This window comes from Bacillus rossius (assembly GCF_032445375.1).
Source record: "Bacillus rossius redtenbacheri isolate Brsri chromosome 4 unlocalized genomic scaffold, Brsri_v3 Brsri_v3_scf4_2, whole genome shotgun sequence".
NCBI lineage: Eukaryota > Metazoa > Arthropoda > Insecta > Phasmatodea > Bacillidae > Bacillus > Bacillus rossius.
This window is the reverse complement of record NW_026962011.1, coordinates 8,134,384-8,154,393: the sequence shown is the minus strand read 5'-3', so window position 1 is coordinate 8,154,393 and position 20,010 is coordinate 8,134,384. Positions and strand designations below refer to the sequence as shown.

Here is a 20,010-nt window from a genome sequence, read left to right as displayed (position 1 = left end):
ATCGGCACCGGCTGTCCCATCGGTGTTTGTACACCCCTGGCCAGAAGGCAGCGCGCACCCTCCAGGAGTACCGCGCGGATGCCAAGGGAATTATCACCCCTCCTCCGTGCTGGCTAGCAGGCTGGCGAGGAGGAAAGAAGAGACAGTTCCAGTCTGCCTCTTTCTCGAGTAGGCTGTTGTGCACTGTAGACGCGTGTAAATTTCTTAGCGCACTCGACGGCACAAATAAATAGTGTGCAACAGTAGACCTATTGTTTATTATAGCAAGGCCTACCTGCCAGGGGCGCAACAACAAGGGGGGGCAAGGGTATTTTAACCCCCCTATGAAACCTTGAAGTGGGGGCAAAGGGGGGCAAAGAAAGGGCTTTGTAATCCGCGCCGCACGTTATCCGCGTCGCACATCACCCGTGCCGCTCGTCATCCACACTGCCGCGGAAGTAGAGGAAATGAACGAGTTCTGTGACTCATCTAGAACATACTTCGGACTTCCGAGACTCGTTGTGACACGCAAGTAGAAGTTATGTTGATGTTCGGCAACACAGTCCAGGCAGTTGCATCGTGCTCCAGCACATAATTGCACCTCGTTTTTTTTAGTGTGTCAGTATCACTCTATAACACTTCCGCAGTTATGGCTGAACCCCCATCATCAACCGTCTCCATCGAGCGTGTTGCGGTACGCATTCCACCCTTCTGGGCTCCGGACCCGGAAATGTGGTTCGTTCAAGTGGAAAACCAGTTTGCCCTAGTAGATGTCAAATCCGACGAAACCAAGTTCAACTATGTGGCAGGTAATTTGGACTGTATATACGCGACCGAAGTGCGCGATATACTTGTCCATCCCCCGACTGAGGACGAGTATGACCGACTCAAATCAGAATTTATAAAGAGGTTAAGTGCTTCACAGAAACCAGAGGTGCCCCCCCCCCAAACACTATGACTCACCCCCCCCCTAACCTAATGATGCGCACCCTCCTCCCTCCCCGAAATTTTTTATGCCATTTTCTCAATGATTTACTCAATTATTTTATAATATTATACTTTTTTAGTATTATATTTTATCACATTTTGCATTAATTTAAACTGATATTCTAATAATGTTTGGTCATATCAGGTAATATTTCCATCCTGAACCGACAGATGCCAAACTGCTTTTGTTGAGGAAAGTGCGGGGTTGTCAATTTGATTTACAAGATCCCTTTCAATTATCAAAGCACCAGAAACATATTTTCACATTAGAAGCTATAATTATGTAAATAATATATATATTTTTTTCTCGTCTTTTAACCACCCCTCCCACCTGAAATTTTAATGACGCAGTCTGCGTCGTTACCCCCCCTTGTGGGCACCCCTGCAGAAACGGAAGACGAAACAACTACTGGAACACGAGGAAGTCGGTGACCGAAGGCCTTCGCAGTTTCTACGGCACCTCCGCAGTTTGGCAGGAACAGTCGTTCCAGATGACCTTCTCAAGTAATTGTGGCTGGGTCGTTTACCACCACCAACGCAAGCGATCTTGGCGACACAGACAAATTCTTCGTTGGACTCATTAGCCGAGCCTGCAGACGCCATCGCGGATACAAATCCGAGACCACAGATGGCAGAAGCAGCCTCATTGGAATCCATGTTCGAGAAAATGTCAATCCTCATGACTGCCAAAATAGGAGAGATGGCCACAACACTGCGACAAGAGATTGCAGCTGTAGTATCCCCTACTCGTCTTGGCCAGCACGACAGTCGCCGAGACCGCTCCCGATCTACATAACACCAGCAATGCTCCCGCAGCAGGAGTTTGCAGGGGATCTGCTGGTACCATTGTTGCTTTGGCGATGGGGCGCGAAAGTGTGTTCAGTCCTGCGAATACAGCTCGGGAAAAATGCTGGGGACTCACTGATGGTGGCCAGTGATCCAACCCCGACTTCAGGCAGCCGCCTTTTCATCTCGGACAAGGGCACAAAGGTACAGTTTTTGGTTGACACGGGTGCTGACATGTGTGTGTTTCCTTGCGCTAGACTGCCTGGAAGGCGGCCCAAGTCTTATTATGTTCTTTTCGCAGCCAATGGCTCAAATATTTAGACTTATGGCTTCCTTACCCTAACTTTAAACTTAGGACTCAGGCGTGATTTTATCTGGCGTTTTGTAGTGGCCGATGTTACCAAACCAATCATCGGAGCTGATTTCCTCCACCATTATGGCCTGTTGGTAGACATTCGGAATCAGTGCCTAGTAGACAGTACCACATCTCTTGCCTCTGTCTGCCACAAGGCTACAAGTGACATCAGTAGTGTCAGGACTCTGCCTCAATCATCTCACTACCTCGAACTCCTCCAAAAGTATGTATGTCTTACCCACCCATCTGGTACCCCACATCTTGTCCAACATTCTGCAGTACACCATATCTGCACTACAGCTGGGCAGCCTGTGTTCAGCAAACCACGTCGTTTGGCACCGGACAAACTCACGATTGCAAAGAGGGAGTTTGAATCAATGCTCAAACTTGGCACTGCTGGCCCTGCTAACAGCTCCTGGTCTTCACCTTTGCACATGGTACCCAAAAAAGGGGAGGAATGGAGGCCATGTGGGGACTATCGGTTGCTCAATGCATGCACAATTCCAAACAGATATCCAATTCCCCACATACAAGACTTCTCTCACACTCTTTGCGGAAAAACAATTCATCTCAACTATTGACCTTGTGAGGGCCTACAGCCAAATCCCAGTTGCACCAGCTGATATTCCAAAAACTGCCATTTCAACTCCCTTTGGACTTTATGAATTCCCATTCATGTCTTTCGGCCTTCGTAATGCTACTCAGACGTTTCAGAGGTTCATAGACGAAGTTCTCAGAGGACTTGAATTTTGTGTGTCTTACCTTGATGAAATCTTGGTAGCTTCCATCAATGAGGTAGAACATAGACAGCACCTCGAGGAACTCTTCCGATGCCTTGCTCAGTATGGGCTACTTATTAACTCATCCAAGTGCATATTTGGCAAACCACAAGTGACATTCTTAGGACATAATATATCAGCATATGGGACCACACCCATTCCAGAGAAGGTTGATGCTATACTCCACTACAAAAAACCAGTTACGGCGAAGCAGCTACGCCAGTTTACAGGAATGCTAAACTTCTACCGGTGCTTCATTCCCAAGGCTGCCCAGTTGCAGGCTCCCCTTCACGAACTTCTAAAGGGTGATGGGAAAGGCAAAGCCCTGTTAACATGGACACCTGACAGTGATAGTGCCTTTGAGAAGTGCAAAACTAGCCTTGCTGAAGCCAACCTGCTCGCCCATCCAATTTCGTCCGCACCCTTAGCAATAATGACAGATGCTTCAGATTTTGCAATGGGAGCAGTTCTCCAACAGCTTGTGCAAGGATCCTGGCAGCCATTAGCATTCTTCTCCAAGAAATTCAACCCTGCTCAGCAAAAATATGGGGCCTATGATCGGGAGCTACTAGCCATTTATTTAGGGATACATCAATTTTTCCATATGGTGGAAGGCAGACATTTCTCTGTTTTTACCAACCACAAGCCTCTCGTTTATGCCTTCCAGCAAAACCCCGAAAAGTGCTCACCTCGGAGATCCCGACATCTTGATTTTATTAGTCAGTTCACCACAGACATTAGGCATATCACGGGGTCCCAAAACATCGTGGCAGATGCCCTGTCTAGAGTGGATGCTGTCGCTGCAACCCTATATAACCAAGCCCTTGCGGCCTCACAGGCTGAGGATGAAGAGCTACAAAGGTTTCTACAACTAGATTCTGGCCTGCAGCTGCAGAAGATATGCTTGCCATATTCCCCAACAGAGATCTACTGCGATGTCTCCACACCAACAGCACGACCCTTCGTCACAGCCCCATTTCGCCAGGATGCATTCAACTTGGTACACAAGCTGACTCACCCAGGCTTCAATGCATCTGTACGGTTGGTCACCCAAAGATTTGTATGGCCCTCTGTCAAATCGGACTGTCGAAGATGGGCCCGTACCTGTCTACGCTGCCAGTGCTCAAAAATTTCTCGCCATGTTTCTTCCCCTGTTGGCTCCTTCATTCAACCATCCTCCCGCTTTGACCATGTCCACATCGACATTGTGGGACCCTTGCCTGTCTCACAAGGCTACTGTTATTGTATGACTATCATAGACCGCTTCACCCTCTGGCCAGAGGTAGTTCCAGTAGAGAACATTGAGGCTAACACCATAGCTCGAGCATTTTATGCCAACTGGGTTGTACGCTTTGGAACTCCCCTACAAATCACTACCAACCAAGGGCGCCAGTTCGAGTCCTGCCTTTTCAGGGACCTCAGTAACCTGATGGGAATGACTCGCTTTCAGACTACTGCATTTCATCCTGCCTCTAATGGCATGGTGGAGCGAATGCACAGTCAGCTTAAGGCCGCCATACGTTGCCATAAGACAAAGAACTGGGTGGACATCTTACCCACCATACTCTTAGGCATCAGAGCAGCATGGCGCGAGGATCTCTGTGTTTCTGCAGCAGATTTGGTATATGGCCAACCACTATGCCTACCTGTATAGTTTCTTGTCGCCCATCCTGGTTCAGGACAAATGGAGGCCCCGGGCCTTGTCCAAGAGCTTCGGCAGCACTTTCGTGAATTCCGACCAGTTGTTGGCACAAGACACAATAAGCCGAGAACATTCGTTTTCAAGGATCTTTCCACATCCTCTGAGGTCTTTGTTCGCCGCGATGGTCCAAAAGGGTGCTTGCAACCTCCGTATAAGGGGCCTTTCCCTGTTGTTAGTCGCTCAGGAAAAACTGCGACTATCCAAATGCATGGTAGGCAGGCTACTGTTTCCATCGATCGCCTCAAACCTGCATACACCATCCATGACATCGTTCCAGAGGACCACGACATACCACGTTCTGCTGCTGGGATGGCCGCTCCAACGAATCATCTGGATGTCAACATCGTGCCTCCCCAAACTGCAACACGTCGATCCGGCCGCCAAGTCTGCTTTCCCAACCGCCTCCAAGGTGGTTTCATGTGACTTGTGCGCAAGTCACTGGCATGGGGGTATTGTGGTGGTACATCGCGAAAACATCTCCCGCGCTACGCCAACCATGCGGCTATCGGCACCGGCTGTCCCGTCGGTGTTTGTACACCCCTGGACCAGAAGGCAGCGCGCACCCTTCAGGAGTCCCGTTAACCCGGATGTCAAGGGAATTATCACCCCTCCTCCGCGCTGGCTAGCAGGCTGGCGAGGAGGAAAGAAGAGACAGTTCCAGTCTGCCTCTTTCTCGAGTAGGCTGTTGTGCACTGTAGACGCATGTAAATTTCTGAGCGCACTCGATGGCACAAATTTATAGTGTGCAACAGTAGACCTATTATTTATTCTAGCATGGCCTACCTGCCCCTCCCGAATAATCAATAGCCTCCCGGCTACTTTGGCTTTCCCTGCCTCCCATTAAATTTAAACTCAAAAAATTTTAAACGATCTGTAAATGTATCATTGGTGCAATAGCTGTGTAGTGAGTAGCACAGAAGGCATTTGTGGTGGTGAAAACTATTTTTTTTACCATTTCCTTAACTAATGATATCGATATTTCCAAAAATAGCGTAAAATATTTTAGAGATACAACCACCTTATGTCGTTCATTGCAATTCAGTCTAATTGTTTTGAATTAGGGTACTACATTGTTACATACTAGCTAAATGCAATAAAATATATACAAGACTTTTTGAAAGTAAACTTAAATCAAAACTACTGGTAGAGTAGGGCATAGCCATGATAACATTTGTGTTCCACCCAAATAAAAGATTTAATTTTACTGCTTAGCATCTTTCTCTGAATTCAATCTGTAGTATCTTGGCAACAAATTTCTAATGGGAAATATAAAATGTAAACTTTAGTAGGCTAGGTTGATTACGGGGATATAGAAGACTAGGGTCAGATAAAAGCGCATGGAATGTTGCATCAGACAGGTCCAGAGGCCAATAACAGACCACAAAAGCAAGGATATCTCAGAACGTCTGCAAGATAAAGATAGTAAGGCTTGTATCAGGTACTGCTGTGTACATGAGTCATTAAAATCTTTAGTATTGTACTCAGAAAATAAATAAGTTTTGAGGATTTCGTAATTTGGTGGGAAGCAAATGAATTTGCATGCATGCCATTTTAGATATCGACACCATGATTTTTCCAATGAGTGACTCTCAGAAAAGTATGCTAGCGTACAGAATTTGTGTTTTTAAACTCCACTATATAACGAAATTAATTATAACTATTATCTTGTTATCAAGAATCCTTACGAGTGAAGCGTTTTTTAACTTAACATAAACATTAGACCAACAAAATCTTGTATAATTATACCATTTTATTTTTATACAAAGTGAAGATTGCCAAGATTCTATATTGAACTACATAGTTTCTAATGGCAATTGCGCATAAAAAATTAAACACCATAAAAGTTTCACAAAAACAATTGAATTTCTGCTTAAAATATATAATTTTCATAAATCGGAGTATATATCAATATGTAAGAAGTTGATAAATATTCCTCATACATAGGTATATTACTTTTTTTATTGTATTCAGTTTTTAACTTCTAGTAATGGATGCAATAGAGAGAAATTAATGTGAGCTTAAATCATTACTACATTAGCCCGTGACCTTCATCTATCCATCATCCGTCCTTCAATCACGTGACTTACGATCAATCTAATAGCACAAAAATTTCCATTCATCTGTTCTTCAAAAGTTAGGCAAGATCATACTTTTGACGAGAGGATGGATTATGCACATGTTGGTTGAGACAGTCAGTTGTTATTTAGTACAAGCTTGTGGAGATTGTTTTTGTTTGTTCAAGTATGCTGGTGTGTACATATATATATATTAATATATATATATATATATATTAATATATATATATATATATATATTAATATATATATATATATATATATATATATATATATATATATTGTAACATTGGGGTTGTTAAAAATCGCGTCTAAAAATTCAAATAAGACTTGGAATTGTTCCCGAATATTTGCTAAAACATTATCCACGGGAAACCGAGTTATCATTGCAAACATCTTCGAGATAAATACTAGTGGTATGGGTGAAACTGCATCGAACTTTACAGATTGCGATAGTGGGGATATTCTATTTTTGAGTTATTACAATTTTAAAGTAGACACAGTCTTATACCAAACACATTAAAATTCACTCTTTTTTTTTTTTCCTGATAGGTACGTTTTTAAGACGTGCTTGCTGGCTGTACTGATGTTGGAAAATATTTTGGCTGACGGATGACGTCTTGTAAATCGCTAGGCTAGCTGCGTGGCGCTTTTGGACTAAAGTGTAACGGACGAACGGATGTCGGACGAATGCTACAGGTATTGTAGTTCCGGCTAAAGACTTTTAAACCTATTGTGCTAAACTGGCTTAGACATGCATTTTCTTCGACATGTTACATTCATAATCCGTAAGGAAGCGAAAAAGCATGCGAGAAAATAAAGAAAGTTTTAATACTAACTACACTGTTAAAATTACTCACCTTAAATTTAAAAAAAGGAATGTTTGTTACAAATTATCCAGAGATATTAAAAAAATTACGGCTTTTTCTCCGAAAATTTAGGTACTGTGATAACTTATATTACTAATAATAAATCACTAATAATAAACTTATTATAAAAACAAAGCATTCAGAATATTGTCGAATATACGGGAAAAGCCTATTATTTCATTCCTCGCCCTGTGTTTACTTTGTTTACAACGATATGTTAAACTTGAAAGTCGGAAATAGGCGCAGTTTTACGAAGTTCTTGTTTTCTGAAATATATGACGAGCTCAAGTTAATTCTTCGTTGAAAATTCCGTACTTTTACTGTGATTTTTAACAATGTAATAGACCACTGTGTTAAAATACTATAACAATATAGTTCGCTAAATTGTAAAAATGCTTAAATAATACTTACATAATCTTTAAGCACGTGATATGCCTTGCGATTAGATATGAACTGTCTAGTCTCCGGATTATCAAAGGGTCCAAATAACATAGCACGAAGCGTAAAACAGATAATGAAATCATGGACACTGTAAAACAAGACAAAGCCCAAGGTTTACAGCACCACAATAGCGCCTGTGTTACTGCAAGGAACAGAAACCGTAAACGCAACACATATTAAGTATAGCGAAGCAGAAATTTGAATAAACAGAATGTAAAAAATAATATGGACGTCACCTACATTAGTATTGTAGTTAATATAAAGAATATCTCTTGATTCGACTAAAAACTTCGGATGCAGGAAGAGTTAAAATTACACTACAACTTATGGTCTAAAGTGCTTTCCAAGGCTGGTATACGGCTTTGAAGTCGGAGCTGATCCACTGGTTTATCGCAAATATTAACAAAAAAAGTATTTGACATACTAAGTATGGAACAATAAATATCTGGAAAATGTGTAGTTAAATGATTTCTCCAAATTATGTTTAAAATCACAAAACACTTCCATCATTTCCTCCCAATTTCATTTCTTCAGTACCCTATTTCTGTAATCGGGAATCTCCATTTCCCAAATGGCTAGTATTTTTTTTTGTATTTCATAAATAAATAGATCAGTATCTAAATGATCCTTCTCCATTTTGGCCTACGTGCGTCCACTCCACATGTGCGCGATCGAACATACAGCACGAGGCCGACCACGTGTCTCAGCAGCACGCAGCTCACGCCCGCAAATCCGACAACGCGCGTTTGGCACGAGCTTGGACAGAAGCGCGCGCATGCGTGTGAATACGCTATAAAGAGTGAGTCTGAATTCAACCGACTAGCTTCGGCCACAGGTTCATCACGACAGAATAAATTTGAAAAAATCTGTACGAGTTATGGTCTAAATTACTTCCCAAGTCTGGTGAACGTGTCTGAAGTTGGAACCGGACAAACTTTTGTTGAAAATATAAAGTACTTCATATGGGAAACTGAGTTTTTGGATTATGTTTAATTGAATGAAGTTCTATAACCACAGCAAATTTTTCCGCTGTGATATTATTATTTCTTGGAAGTAATTAGGAGTAACACCTTAATTTTCCACTTATTTTTGTAAACTGTCACTGCCCCCAATTAATTCAATGGATTTTTTTTCTGAGGTTACAAATTGGCAGGAGTTGAATAACTTCAAACAATTAAACATAATATAGACGCTAAGTGTTCCATCTAAAGTACTTTCACTATTATTTAAAAAAAAAATTTTCAACCCCAACTTCAAAAGCTTACATCAGCTTTGGTAAGCATTGAGACCATAAGTTGTATAGAGGTTTTCAACTTATTTTCTAGTGATTAACCTGTAGCCGAAATTCGTCGGTTGAATTTAGACTCATAGATATTGACTGGAAGAATACGCATTTCCAGTGAACTCTAGGATGAACTCCACAATCATCTACATACTCGGGCAAACGACACCTTTTCATTGGATAGTGACTTGTGAGACCTTGCCTACTGGGATGCTTGCGATTCGATACTTTTTAGGTTGGAGGGTTTTTCATCGGCTCATAGTCCTTCAGATATACTGCGAGCAAACCAAAGCAGCAATATAAATATACACGTGTTTGGATTCTAGTATATCGCGAAATGAATCCGCGAAAATTTCCTGTCTCTAGTTCATTGATTATGCGTGTCTCAATTTTAATTCCATGTGCAGTGAAATTGCACTGAATCTTGAGGACGGACATTATCATGGATTCGTGCGTGTCATGCCGTAGCGAATAGACGTCTGTCCTTTCCCTCGATAAATAAGTAACTACATCAGTTGCATGTTGCTCAGTTTGGGCGAGTATCATCCGCATAAAATAATAAAATAACTATACACTACTGAAATAATCAAAAATTTAAACATTTGTTTTGCTTTATGCTTGATAAACTTACTCGAATTGATATTAGGCAAAAATATTTTTAGTCTGAATACCTTGACATCTGCTTACCATTTATTGAATGTTTAGTTTGTAATTATATTATACAATTCTGTATTATAGCGGCATGTTCAAAACATATTAATATAATACTTGCATTAATGCCCATGGTCTCAGAAGTGAACACATAATTAATAACACATTATTTGAACTTGAGGATTCCTTAATACAAACTGAAACTTTGATTCTCGCTTTTATCATTAAAACGAAAAGAATTATCTAGATATCAATTGTGATTTTTGGAGCAGTCTAATCGGATATCTTCCACGTCAACGTGTGTCGGATTGATATTGTTTGCAATCTTGAAGAGTTCCATTATTGTTGTCACGCAGATTGTTCATGCTATCGAGGTACGTTCAAACTAACTTTATGATAATCCTATCGCACCGGTATATAAATGACTTTCGCGCTCATTGTCAGCGTCCTTGGAGAATCACACGGGTCAATTTCTCAAGACGCCGGTTGTATGAAAATGACATACTTGACGAATTTATTACTAGTTTTGATCCTGAACCAAGTCCTGGCTTCAGAAGAAAACTTAGGAACCATCATATTCTCCAGTGTGGTAAGCAGAATTGTTTTTGTCTCCTGCGAAATTACATCGGAAACTTCGAGTCAGAATTATAAAAAAAACACTAGAAACCAATACTGGACAGTTATATGTTATCAACACAGGCAATCGTGGGATAAATAACCTAGTGAGATACAGTTACTAATTACACTAGAGACTTAAAACTGTGAGAGCTTGAAAAATAATCTAATGGCAAGAGGTGTGACTACCATAATACTTTAAAGATAAATTATTGTATTATATATTATATTATCTCGTATCGAATATGATTAATGTCTTTTTAAGAAAATTGAAGCATTGGCGGAATATCAAATCCATAAATATGTAAAATGATAAAAAATTCTAAGAATACAATAAATAAATTTTCCTCGTTATATTAGTACCATATGTATTAAACAGATACAGTGTTCATACTAAGCATACCGTCTGCCCTCTATCGGACAAACGTGATTACAACGCCAGGTTTTCACACAGAAATCTTTTATCTATCCGTTATGAGTCCCTAGTGTATTTGGAGTAACACTCCAATAATGTTTGGATCAGTTAATATTTAAATAATGGATTTTATTATCTGACGATTAAAATTAATCACTTGTATTAAGAAATTTGAAGCAGTGAAGGTTTATTATTACAATTAATACTGTGTAAAGATAAAAAATTCTTGTTAAGAAAATCAAGCTCTTTATACTTTAATAATTTTGGTATCATAAATGTAAAATAGAGACAATGTTATTACTAAACATATATGCATGATTTCTATTGAACTGGTGTGACGTCAAGTTGATACTCTCAAATACATATCTTAAACCTATTTTATGTATTAATTTTAGTGCCTTTGATTATAATCAACTGAGAATAAAGCATTCTTCCTCTAGAGAGTATCTGTTGTAAATTGCACGCGTAAGAAACAGTAGGCCTACCCCGAGAAAGCCCACCAAATCACGTTAACTCCGCCAAATTCCCCATTCATAAAAAATATACGGGTTCAGCCCTACAAATAATTAAACAACTCACTACCGTATTTTATATTTAATGAAAGTTTTTTACGAGGAATAAATGTATATGTTTATAATCTGAAGAACAAGTTAAAACAAATTTATATGATTTTTAGATCAAACTATTTGGATTTTTTTTTAAAGTTAATGTAAAATACTATACAATAGATTCACAGATAAATACTGATAACACCTTGAACTGTCAATTATCATAAACAATGGCTAAAACTGTAAGGTATGTAATGGCATGTCTCGACCGACTGTAAATAAGTGTGTCATATCTCTTGTTCCAGCTGTACCGCCACGGGGACCGCTCGCCAACACGCTCATACCCCAACGACCCGTACAACGATGTGGCGCGCTACTGGCCCAGAGGATACGGTCAGCTGTCAGAGGTGAGGCGAAGTTCCTGCAATGATTTCGAACGGATTTGATACCGTGCTTACTAAGGGAGTTTCAATTTTTTTTTTGTTCTTGCAGTAATCAATAAAACATTTGAAACATAATATTTTGCCACTACTATTAGGATGTATAACATGTTCAAACTGATGGAATTTTTTATATTAAGGGAGTTATAAAGATATTTTTCCAGTTTAAAAAAAAAATTCTTCGTTTCTACGCATTTTATCCGATTTTGTCCAAATCCACTGAGACCTTTCCATCTATGTATTTCAAGAATCAGCCTGGAAGAAATTATTAGGACAGTTATTGTGTACGTACCCATTTGTAGTGCAATAGAGGCTTTCTAGCGTTCGACTTCTTACGTCCTTGGAAAACCTTCCCACAGTGAGTGCGAATGCACAACCAAGAGCGCATTCTAGAGATGGGGGAAGCAGTGGAGTGGACAGCTACCCCCCTACAGTAACTAAAAAATATATATATATATCTTCTATATCTTCTTTTATGTACACATATATATATTTATAGTTTCCGTTAGTTTGTTTGTTATACAAAACAATGGTTTTACTCCGATCTCGGTGAAATTTTACACACTTGACCTTCGAAACACGATAAAGGTCACTGACTACATGAGATTTCGATAAAACTACCCTTTGAAGTACAATTTCGAAACTGCTTGATTAAATTTCGTTATTTAATTTTTTTATGCTTTCTTCGTGTCCCTGACAACAACTGTTGCATTGTTTGATTCCCCCTTCCCCCCTAAATTCGTGGCGCGGCAGGCGAGTAGGGGCATGTATAATTGCGCGTTCAGACCACTTCAACGTGAGCGCCACGCGTCGCTCTGAGGTTCTGGAGCCGATTGTCCGCTCCCCACAGGGTTGCTTTCAGCAGCACGTGGGGTTACCGTTGCAAGAGCACCTGGTCCTTCCACGAAGCCGAAATCAGTTCTCCACACGACGGGAAGAAATCGAGAGGAGGCCAGGGAACTGAGCCACCTCTTCCAATACATCTTTCTGGGAGTTTTACATTCGATCTGTTTTGGGACTTCCAAACTCCAGTGTGGAAGTGGTTCCGTCCTGCTTGAAGAGCAGGCGTAGGTGTCGATGTTGAACTTTCTTCCGATGTTCGTGATCGGCCACCACAATGACTTTTGGACACTGATCCCGTCTGTAGTAAAAAAAAAAACAGCTTTCCACGTCTTAATCGTCCGAGCAACACCTGATACGTGTCTGATACACCGTACGGAAACGTCTTTGAACAGCTATTATGGATTCACAATTCTGCGTACCACACTGTTTGCATTTTCGCAACATCGGTAGAAAGTTTCAACACCTGCCACAAAAAAGGGAAAAAAAAATACAGTCACCTTCCTGTTCAGACGTAATTTCAAATTCCCACAGCTAAGTTAACATCAACCACTTACGAAGCTAAATGTTTAAAAATATTAGGGAGGGTCGATGCGGACATTCTGTATAATAATAAAATATTAAAATTTAAAAAAAACGGTTGTGGTTGATTTTTAAACTTTCTAAGGAGCTGATGCCGTAGTTAGAATATTTCTACCTAAATCTCACAAACTATTGATAATTTTTTTTTTAAATTTGTGATTTTCTTTTGTATTTGCATATTATTGTATGGCACTATTTAAGAGATTGAACTCAGAATGACTGTACAGATCGGTGAGGAGCAGCACTACAGGCTGGGCTCGTACCTCAGACAGAGATACTCTGACCTGCTACCTCTGACGTACAACTACAACGACACCCACATCAGGAGCACGGATGTGGACCGCACGCTGGCGAGCGCCCTCTGCAACTTGGCGGGGCTGTACCCGCCGTCCAACAAGTCGCGCGTCTGGCCCCACGTCGCCTTCCAGGCCATCCCGGTGCACACCGAGACCCAGGACCACGACCACGTGAGTCTCCCGCATCGGCGGGGATAGGGAGAACCCGGGTTTGGCAGGGGAATAGCAGGGTACAGCCAGGTAAAATGGTATTATTTTTAGTTCGGACGGTTTGAACAAAATGGTTACACAAGAGTTCATACAAAGTGTCAATCGCCAAGGAAAAACAAGCGAAAACCTTGAACTGTCAGGGAGATGGAAATAACTGAAAAAATAAAACATAGGAAATTGTACCTAATTTAGGTCAGAGGGTTTATAATAAATGGTTGGATAAAAGTTGATTCAAGCTGGGCAGCATCAACGAAAACAGGGATAATGTAAAATTTTCAGGGGATTTTGAATTCCTGGAAAAATAAAGGCATAGTCAGCGAAATATAAGTGATGTCAGGGGATTTATATGAAATTGTTAGACATAGGTTGATCTAAAGTGTCCAGCATCAGCGAAAACCGGGAGAACATTGAATGTTCAATTTATGGAAAAATGAAGCATAGCAAGGGAAATATATGTTAGGTTAGGGAAATTAAGATTACCGGTTGAATGTTTGTCTTATAAGATGTCGAACTTTATCATAAACAAGGAAAGCATTTAATTTGTCAAGGAATTTTTAGGAAATAGTCAGGGAAATGTATGTCCCATCAGGGAATCTCAATGAATATGTTATAAACAGTCCATCTTGTATGACCTACCTATTAACGGAGGTATGACACCATATCCAATTTTTATGAAGTAGAGATGGAATCGTTGGTAGCACGTACATGATGATCTTTATTTAACCATATAGAGTGTAATAGAGCACTACATTCAGTTTTCAGAAATGGTTACTAGAATTGTTCTATTTTGTCTGTAACTAAGGTTTCTTATGACATACAGCGTAATCAATCATCTCAAATCTTAAATAAATAGTACCCATTGTAAGACTCATTCAACATTGACGTAGTACCGACCATGGCCTCTAAGCCCGTGCTCCACACTGCCAGTATAAGATCCTGTTTTCGGAGCGGACCCCTAGCCCAGCCGGAATGAGTCAAACGAGCGCCCCGGGCGTGACCTCAATAAACTCGAATAAACTTCAGGACACGAGACCCCGGGGACTAGATTCATAAAACAATCAATGAATGAGACACTAGAACAATAGTAATTATCATAAGCATTAAGCAAGTGCGTCATAGGTAATCCATGTGAGCACCGCACGCACGGAGTGGGCAACGAACCTCATTACCAGTCGCCGTGGTCACTGGCCTTAATTACAGTGCCCGTGAACCTGAATAAGTCAGGTTAGGAGAAATCCAACCTAAACAATTTACACGGAGACAATTTGTCACTATATTGACAGTCGCCAACTTGGTGCGACATTTCAAATCATTAAATAATACAAAACAGCTGTTAAGCCTTAAGCACCCAATTACCAGGTGCTAGATTTTATTTAAGCTCCTGGAATGTGTTTTTTTTTATAATTCAACCAATTAATATAATATAAGTTTTTGGCGCCGTCTCACAAGGGAAGTGAAAGCTTCCCCCCCTTGCGAGGCGGCCATGTTCGGCAGTCTCTAACCACTCCACGCCAGGTAAAGAAGTGTTCGTCCGTGAGCAGCCTTCACCTTTGTGTTCACCGATCGCTCCTTCTGTAAGTAATGTAATCACGTAACCTTCTAATTCGCTGCTGCTCACATCGACTCGGCGTGTATTCCGCGGAACCGGGCCTATCCCGACCGTCTTTCTAGTGATTCCGCACCGCGTCGCGGATCACACCACTTACGGTACTGGCCGACTCCAGCCACAGTGTTTTTTAGTTAATTCACCGCGCATATGCCTGCCGGCTCCAACATCACGTAAATGTTACAGTTAATTTAGGGTCACACTCGTCGAGCCCTCCCAGACTCGTTAACTCTCAGCGCTGGCCGTTTCCAGCAAACATTAATCACGTTCCCGCGAGACTGCCGCAGTAAATTCCAGGTGTTGTTGCAGTGTTATGTTTTGTTTTAAAGTGTAAATGAATTACGGTGTAGATGCCACACAGCACATTAGCGCAGTTTGTGTAGCGACTTTGTACCGCGTAGTGTACGTGTAGGGCGTACAAAGTACCCATGTGGACCACTGAAAAGTACGTTAATTTAACACTGTTTAGTATAAACTGTGTCGTCTACCGTCATTCTGCCCCTTCCGTCCTCAACACGGCCGAGCGCCGCAACTCAGAATAGGTTTCAAGCCGCGTACCTGGCCGGGCACGCGGGGGCAGAGTACCCACGACCCACCATCAACGGCCTAGTATCGCACTAGCCTGGCGCCCCCCGGACATCAGCAACACCGCGACGCCTGTAGCGCCCGTCAGGTACCTCCCGGGCCTTAATCAGAGGTCGGGTGATGGCAACGTAAGTTCCAAATTTTTTGATTGTGTGTTGGTAAACAGCTTTGTTATGACATTGAAAAGACCATAAGTACTTTGTGACTGTGGCAGTGTTTGAAAGTACTGCAGAAATAATGTTGATTTGTTTACTATGGAAATACTATATGTTTTTACCAAAGCAAAATTATATTTTTAAAATAAATGAGTGTGAATCTTTCAGTACTCACCAGTGATGTGTAGACATCTAACCTTGGTTACGAGCAAATTCATGTGTTCTTATGTTGCAAATAAACTTATAATACGAAACTCGGATACAAAATTTAAAGTATAATTCTTTAAAGTAATGCCGAGCTAGATAAGTGTAATAAAAGTATGTATTCATTTGAAGGAAAATCAGGAAAATGTTCCCCCATTTTTAAAACCTAACTATGATTCTGTTTACCAAGATGGTACCAAAGATTACTCAGGGCTAGTTGAACCACAGGAGTACCGAACGCGTCGCAACTAAATGCCAAAACAATGAACCTGTGACTTTTCCCCGTAGATCGGAATTATTATCGACTGTGCCTCTGCCTTCTTTGGGCGCATTGAGAGGGAAATTCTAGTATGCGCCAGAAAGGCATTGGAATAAGTGCGCATTGCACAACGGAAATGTAACAGGTTGAAAGCCCAGTGCGCATGCATTCATAAACTGCTACAGCCACGAGCCGAAGTCGTCAAGATGGCGAATCCATGAGTGGCAAGGTGCACCAATGCATGTTTCGCGAACATCGGGGGATGTAGTAAGCGTATTGGTGTGCCAAACTAAACTTTATGGTAGTGAAACTATCCCGGAATATAATTTGTTAAATTAAATTCGTCATAACAACATAAAAACACAATTTTAAAAATACATATTATTTATAACCGAGAAAGTTTCGTTGAAACAAACATGGCGTCAAAAGTATTTAATATTTTCCTTATTCTCTAAAGAACTACGAACGCGGTGCTTTCTTTTATTTGACTATCCAAACTAAAATTCTCAGTCCAATATATTATATATATGGGTTGTATACATAATTATTAAAAAAAACCTGGAACCTTATAAAGCACCTATTGTAATACTAAATTTAATATATGTATGTATATTTGTTTTTGCTTAAACGATGTACATCAAATATTTCATACAATCAAAACTTATATTTATTGAGCTGAATAAACATTTAAGATTTAACAGTAAAAAATTTCCTCGCGAAATTTTTTTATTTTCTTGGCATCGAGTATAATTAGACTTGTACTCTTAGGCCCAGCGCACACGGAGCAACTATTTTGAGACAACAGTTGTAAAACGGTTGAGCTCGCAACTGTTTTGTGACCTTGGCAGCGCATGGGGACGGGGAACCGCACACGAGGCGATTGGTTTGAGACCAGTCTCAAACCAGTTGTATGCAACCGTGGATCCGCGGTCGCAGTTGCATTGCAAACTTCAGTCGAACGAAACCACGAGGTGTTTATTATTTATTTCAAAGACAACATAAGTGACCAAGAATTTAATTTAAAATTCGTAGGAGAGGTGGAAACACATAAAGTACTTTACAACTATAAACTTCCAGGATATTCAAGAAAAGAATTAACAGAGAAGGCATGGCAAGAGGTGGCCTGCCAATTAAATATGTCAGTTGAGCAAATTTTATCAGGCTAGAAATGGTTGTGTGTATCTACTATAATAAAGCCACAAGTATTACTGATTGAACTATCAAAATGTACAGGCACTTCTAGATGGGCTAGAGTAGTGAAATATGACACACTTATAAATTATTACCAAACCGCTCTACTAATAATTATCTATTAATTATAACAATTGGTAATAATTAACTATGTCCTCCACATCTAAATCTGAATTTGACATAGCAAGCACCGGAAAACCAACTGCACTGCTCGAATTAACACCAACTGATCCACAATCAGTCTCAACAGTGTGCGGACAGAAGTTTCGTTCTGGTTGCAACCTGGTTGCTACCTCAACTGGTTTGCAACCTTCATCTCAATACAGTTGCTCCGTGTGCGCTGGGCCTTACTCTCAGATGCTAAAGTACTTCCTCTGAAGTATACTGTTGAGCACAAGGTCAATAGATACCAGGTCATCTCATCCCGCTATTTTGCTGTTATTGGTCAATCGCGTCTGACGTACATGCTAGACCACATTGCCGCGGGAATTCAAATTAATCACGTGTCTAAATAGCACTTTCTTAAATAATTTTCCTATTTTTATAGACTGATGTAATTTATGTAAAGGTTAAATGTATCATGTGTTTCCGCGAGTAATATATTTAATCTTTGTTATGTTGTCAGTTATTTAATCGTGAATTAGGCTCAAATGTGTATTTTAAAATATAAACTGGTGTTGTTGATAAACATTGTGATGCGTGCTGTTCTTGTAATATTCACAACATTGTGTTATTTAATGCTAATATGTTTATGTTTGTTACCATCGATAAGTTATTATATATTCAAAATTACAATTAGCTTCCTTGCTAGATGTTTAAGTGTCAACACATTATGTTCATTTGCTGTAGTAAACAAAGCCAATCTTTGTAAGTGTATTAAGAATATCATACAATATAACAAGTTTTATGGTAATGACTATCCTCCAAAAATATTCTAAGAATATTTAATGGCCCTTTAACTACCAAATTTCATATTTGTGTGCAATAATATGATTTTGTCTAATCCATTGCATTCTAACCTGTGGATCTTCTACATGTGATCCCTCTGCCCTTTACCTATCTCTTAGCTTTCCAAAATCCCCTCCCTTTAATTACCTTATACAATGTCACCATTCTTTCTTTCTCCTCCTTTACAGTGTGTCCCACATAAGCTCCATCATCATCACTGATGGTCTATGCATCTTCCTTCTTCCGTCATCGTTTCTCCTCCACATATTTGTCACTTATCTTGCTACATTGCATTGTACCTTTCTAACTCTTAAATGTCCCTCGCCAAATACGGGTCCCAAATTCCTGTGGTGTATTCCATATCTGGTATCACCAGCATGGAATATGCCTTTTCATTGACTTTTATTTCTCTCCTTTAGTGTCATAGCAGTTAACCCCAGACACCTACTCCCTTCTTCACCATCCGCTGCATCTTTTTTTTTCCAGTCTAGGTCTCTCTGTAGTGTTAATCCCAGATACTTGTTCTCATCTATTGCTTACAGAATCTCCTGCAATATATTCCAGTAATATACTTGCTTGTCTATGTTTCTATTTCTTGTGAATCTATCTATTTTTTGATTACATTTATCCCCATTCCATTATTCCTTGACCAACACTCTAATTTCATCTTATAGATGTGCCACTCCTCCCAAGGTTTTGTATATCACAGTCACCTACGAACAATCTTAATCTACTCATCATGCTTTCCCAGATATCTTTCATTATGAACAGCAAGGGCCCCATGGCACGTACGTGGTACGTACTCCATGTCACCACTCCCTCTTACTACCATTAACTTCATATTAAGTGAGCTAGTAATTTTGCATAGAAAAGTTTTCTTACAGACCTGTCATTTATAATTATTAATTGAAGTAAAAAAATTAAACTGCGCTCTAAAGCGGTCTGGCCTACTATCAACCATGTCCCTTTCCATCAGCTGTAATTCTTAAGAATGGTAACTCCTGAATAACATGGTAAATGATCACTATGTAAAAGGTTTGCTACGTTAACTAGGACCTGCATTTCTGAAAAATGGTAGCTCTAAGTGAAAGATTTATTAGTGTACAATAATAACACAATTATTTTTTTAAGTAATTAATTCTTTAAAAGATATGTATTTCCCTGCTTAAAATCTTTCATTTTAATCCTTATTCAACTTATTTACCAAAAA

The 20,010-nt window shown here is 40.2% G+C and overlaps 1 protein-coding gene across 1 annotated transcript in view; it reads left to right on the top strand.

Annotated features, from left to right (window-relative positions):
- Nucleotides 1-10,354: 10,354 nt before the first annotated feature.
- Nucleotides 10,355-20,010, top strand: part of LOC134541948 (prostatic acid phosphatase-like) — a 53,830-nt gene continuing 44,174 nt past the window's right edge. Inside the window, exons 1-3 of the mRNA XM_063385704.1 lie at nt 10,355-10,495; nt 11,790-11,891; nt 13,574-13,813. Of these exons, the coding sequence (XP_063241774.1) occupies nt 10,397-10,495; nt 11,790-11,891; nt 13,574-13,813 (441 nt within the window). The 5' untranslated portion in view covers nt 10,355-10,396. The remainder of the gene's footprint in view (nt 10,496-11,789; nt 11,892-13,573; nt 13,814-20,010) is intronic.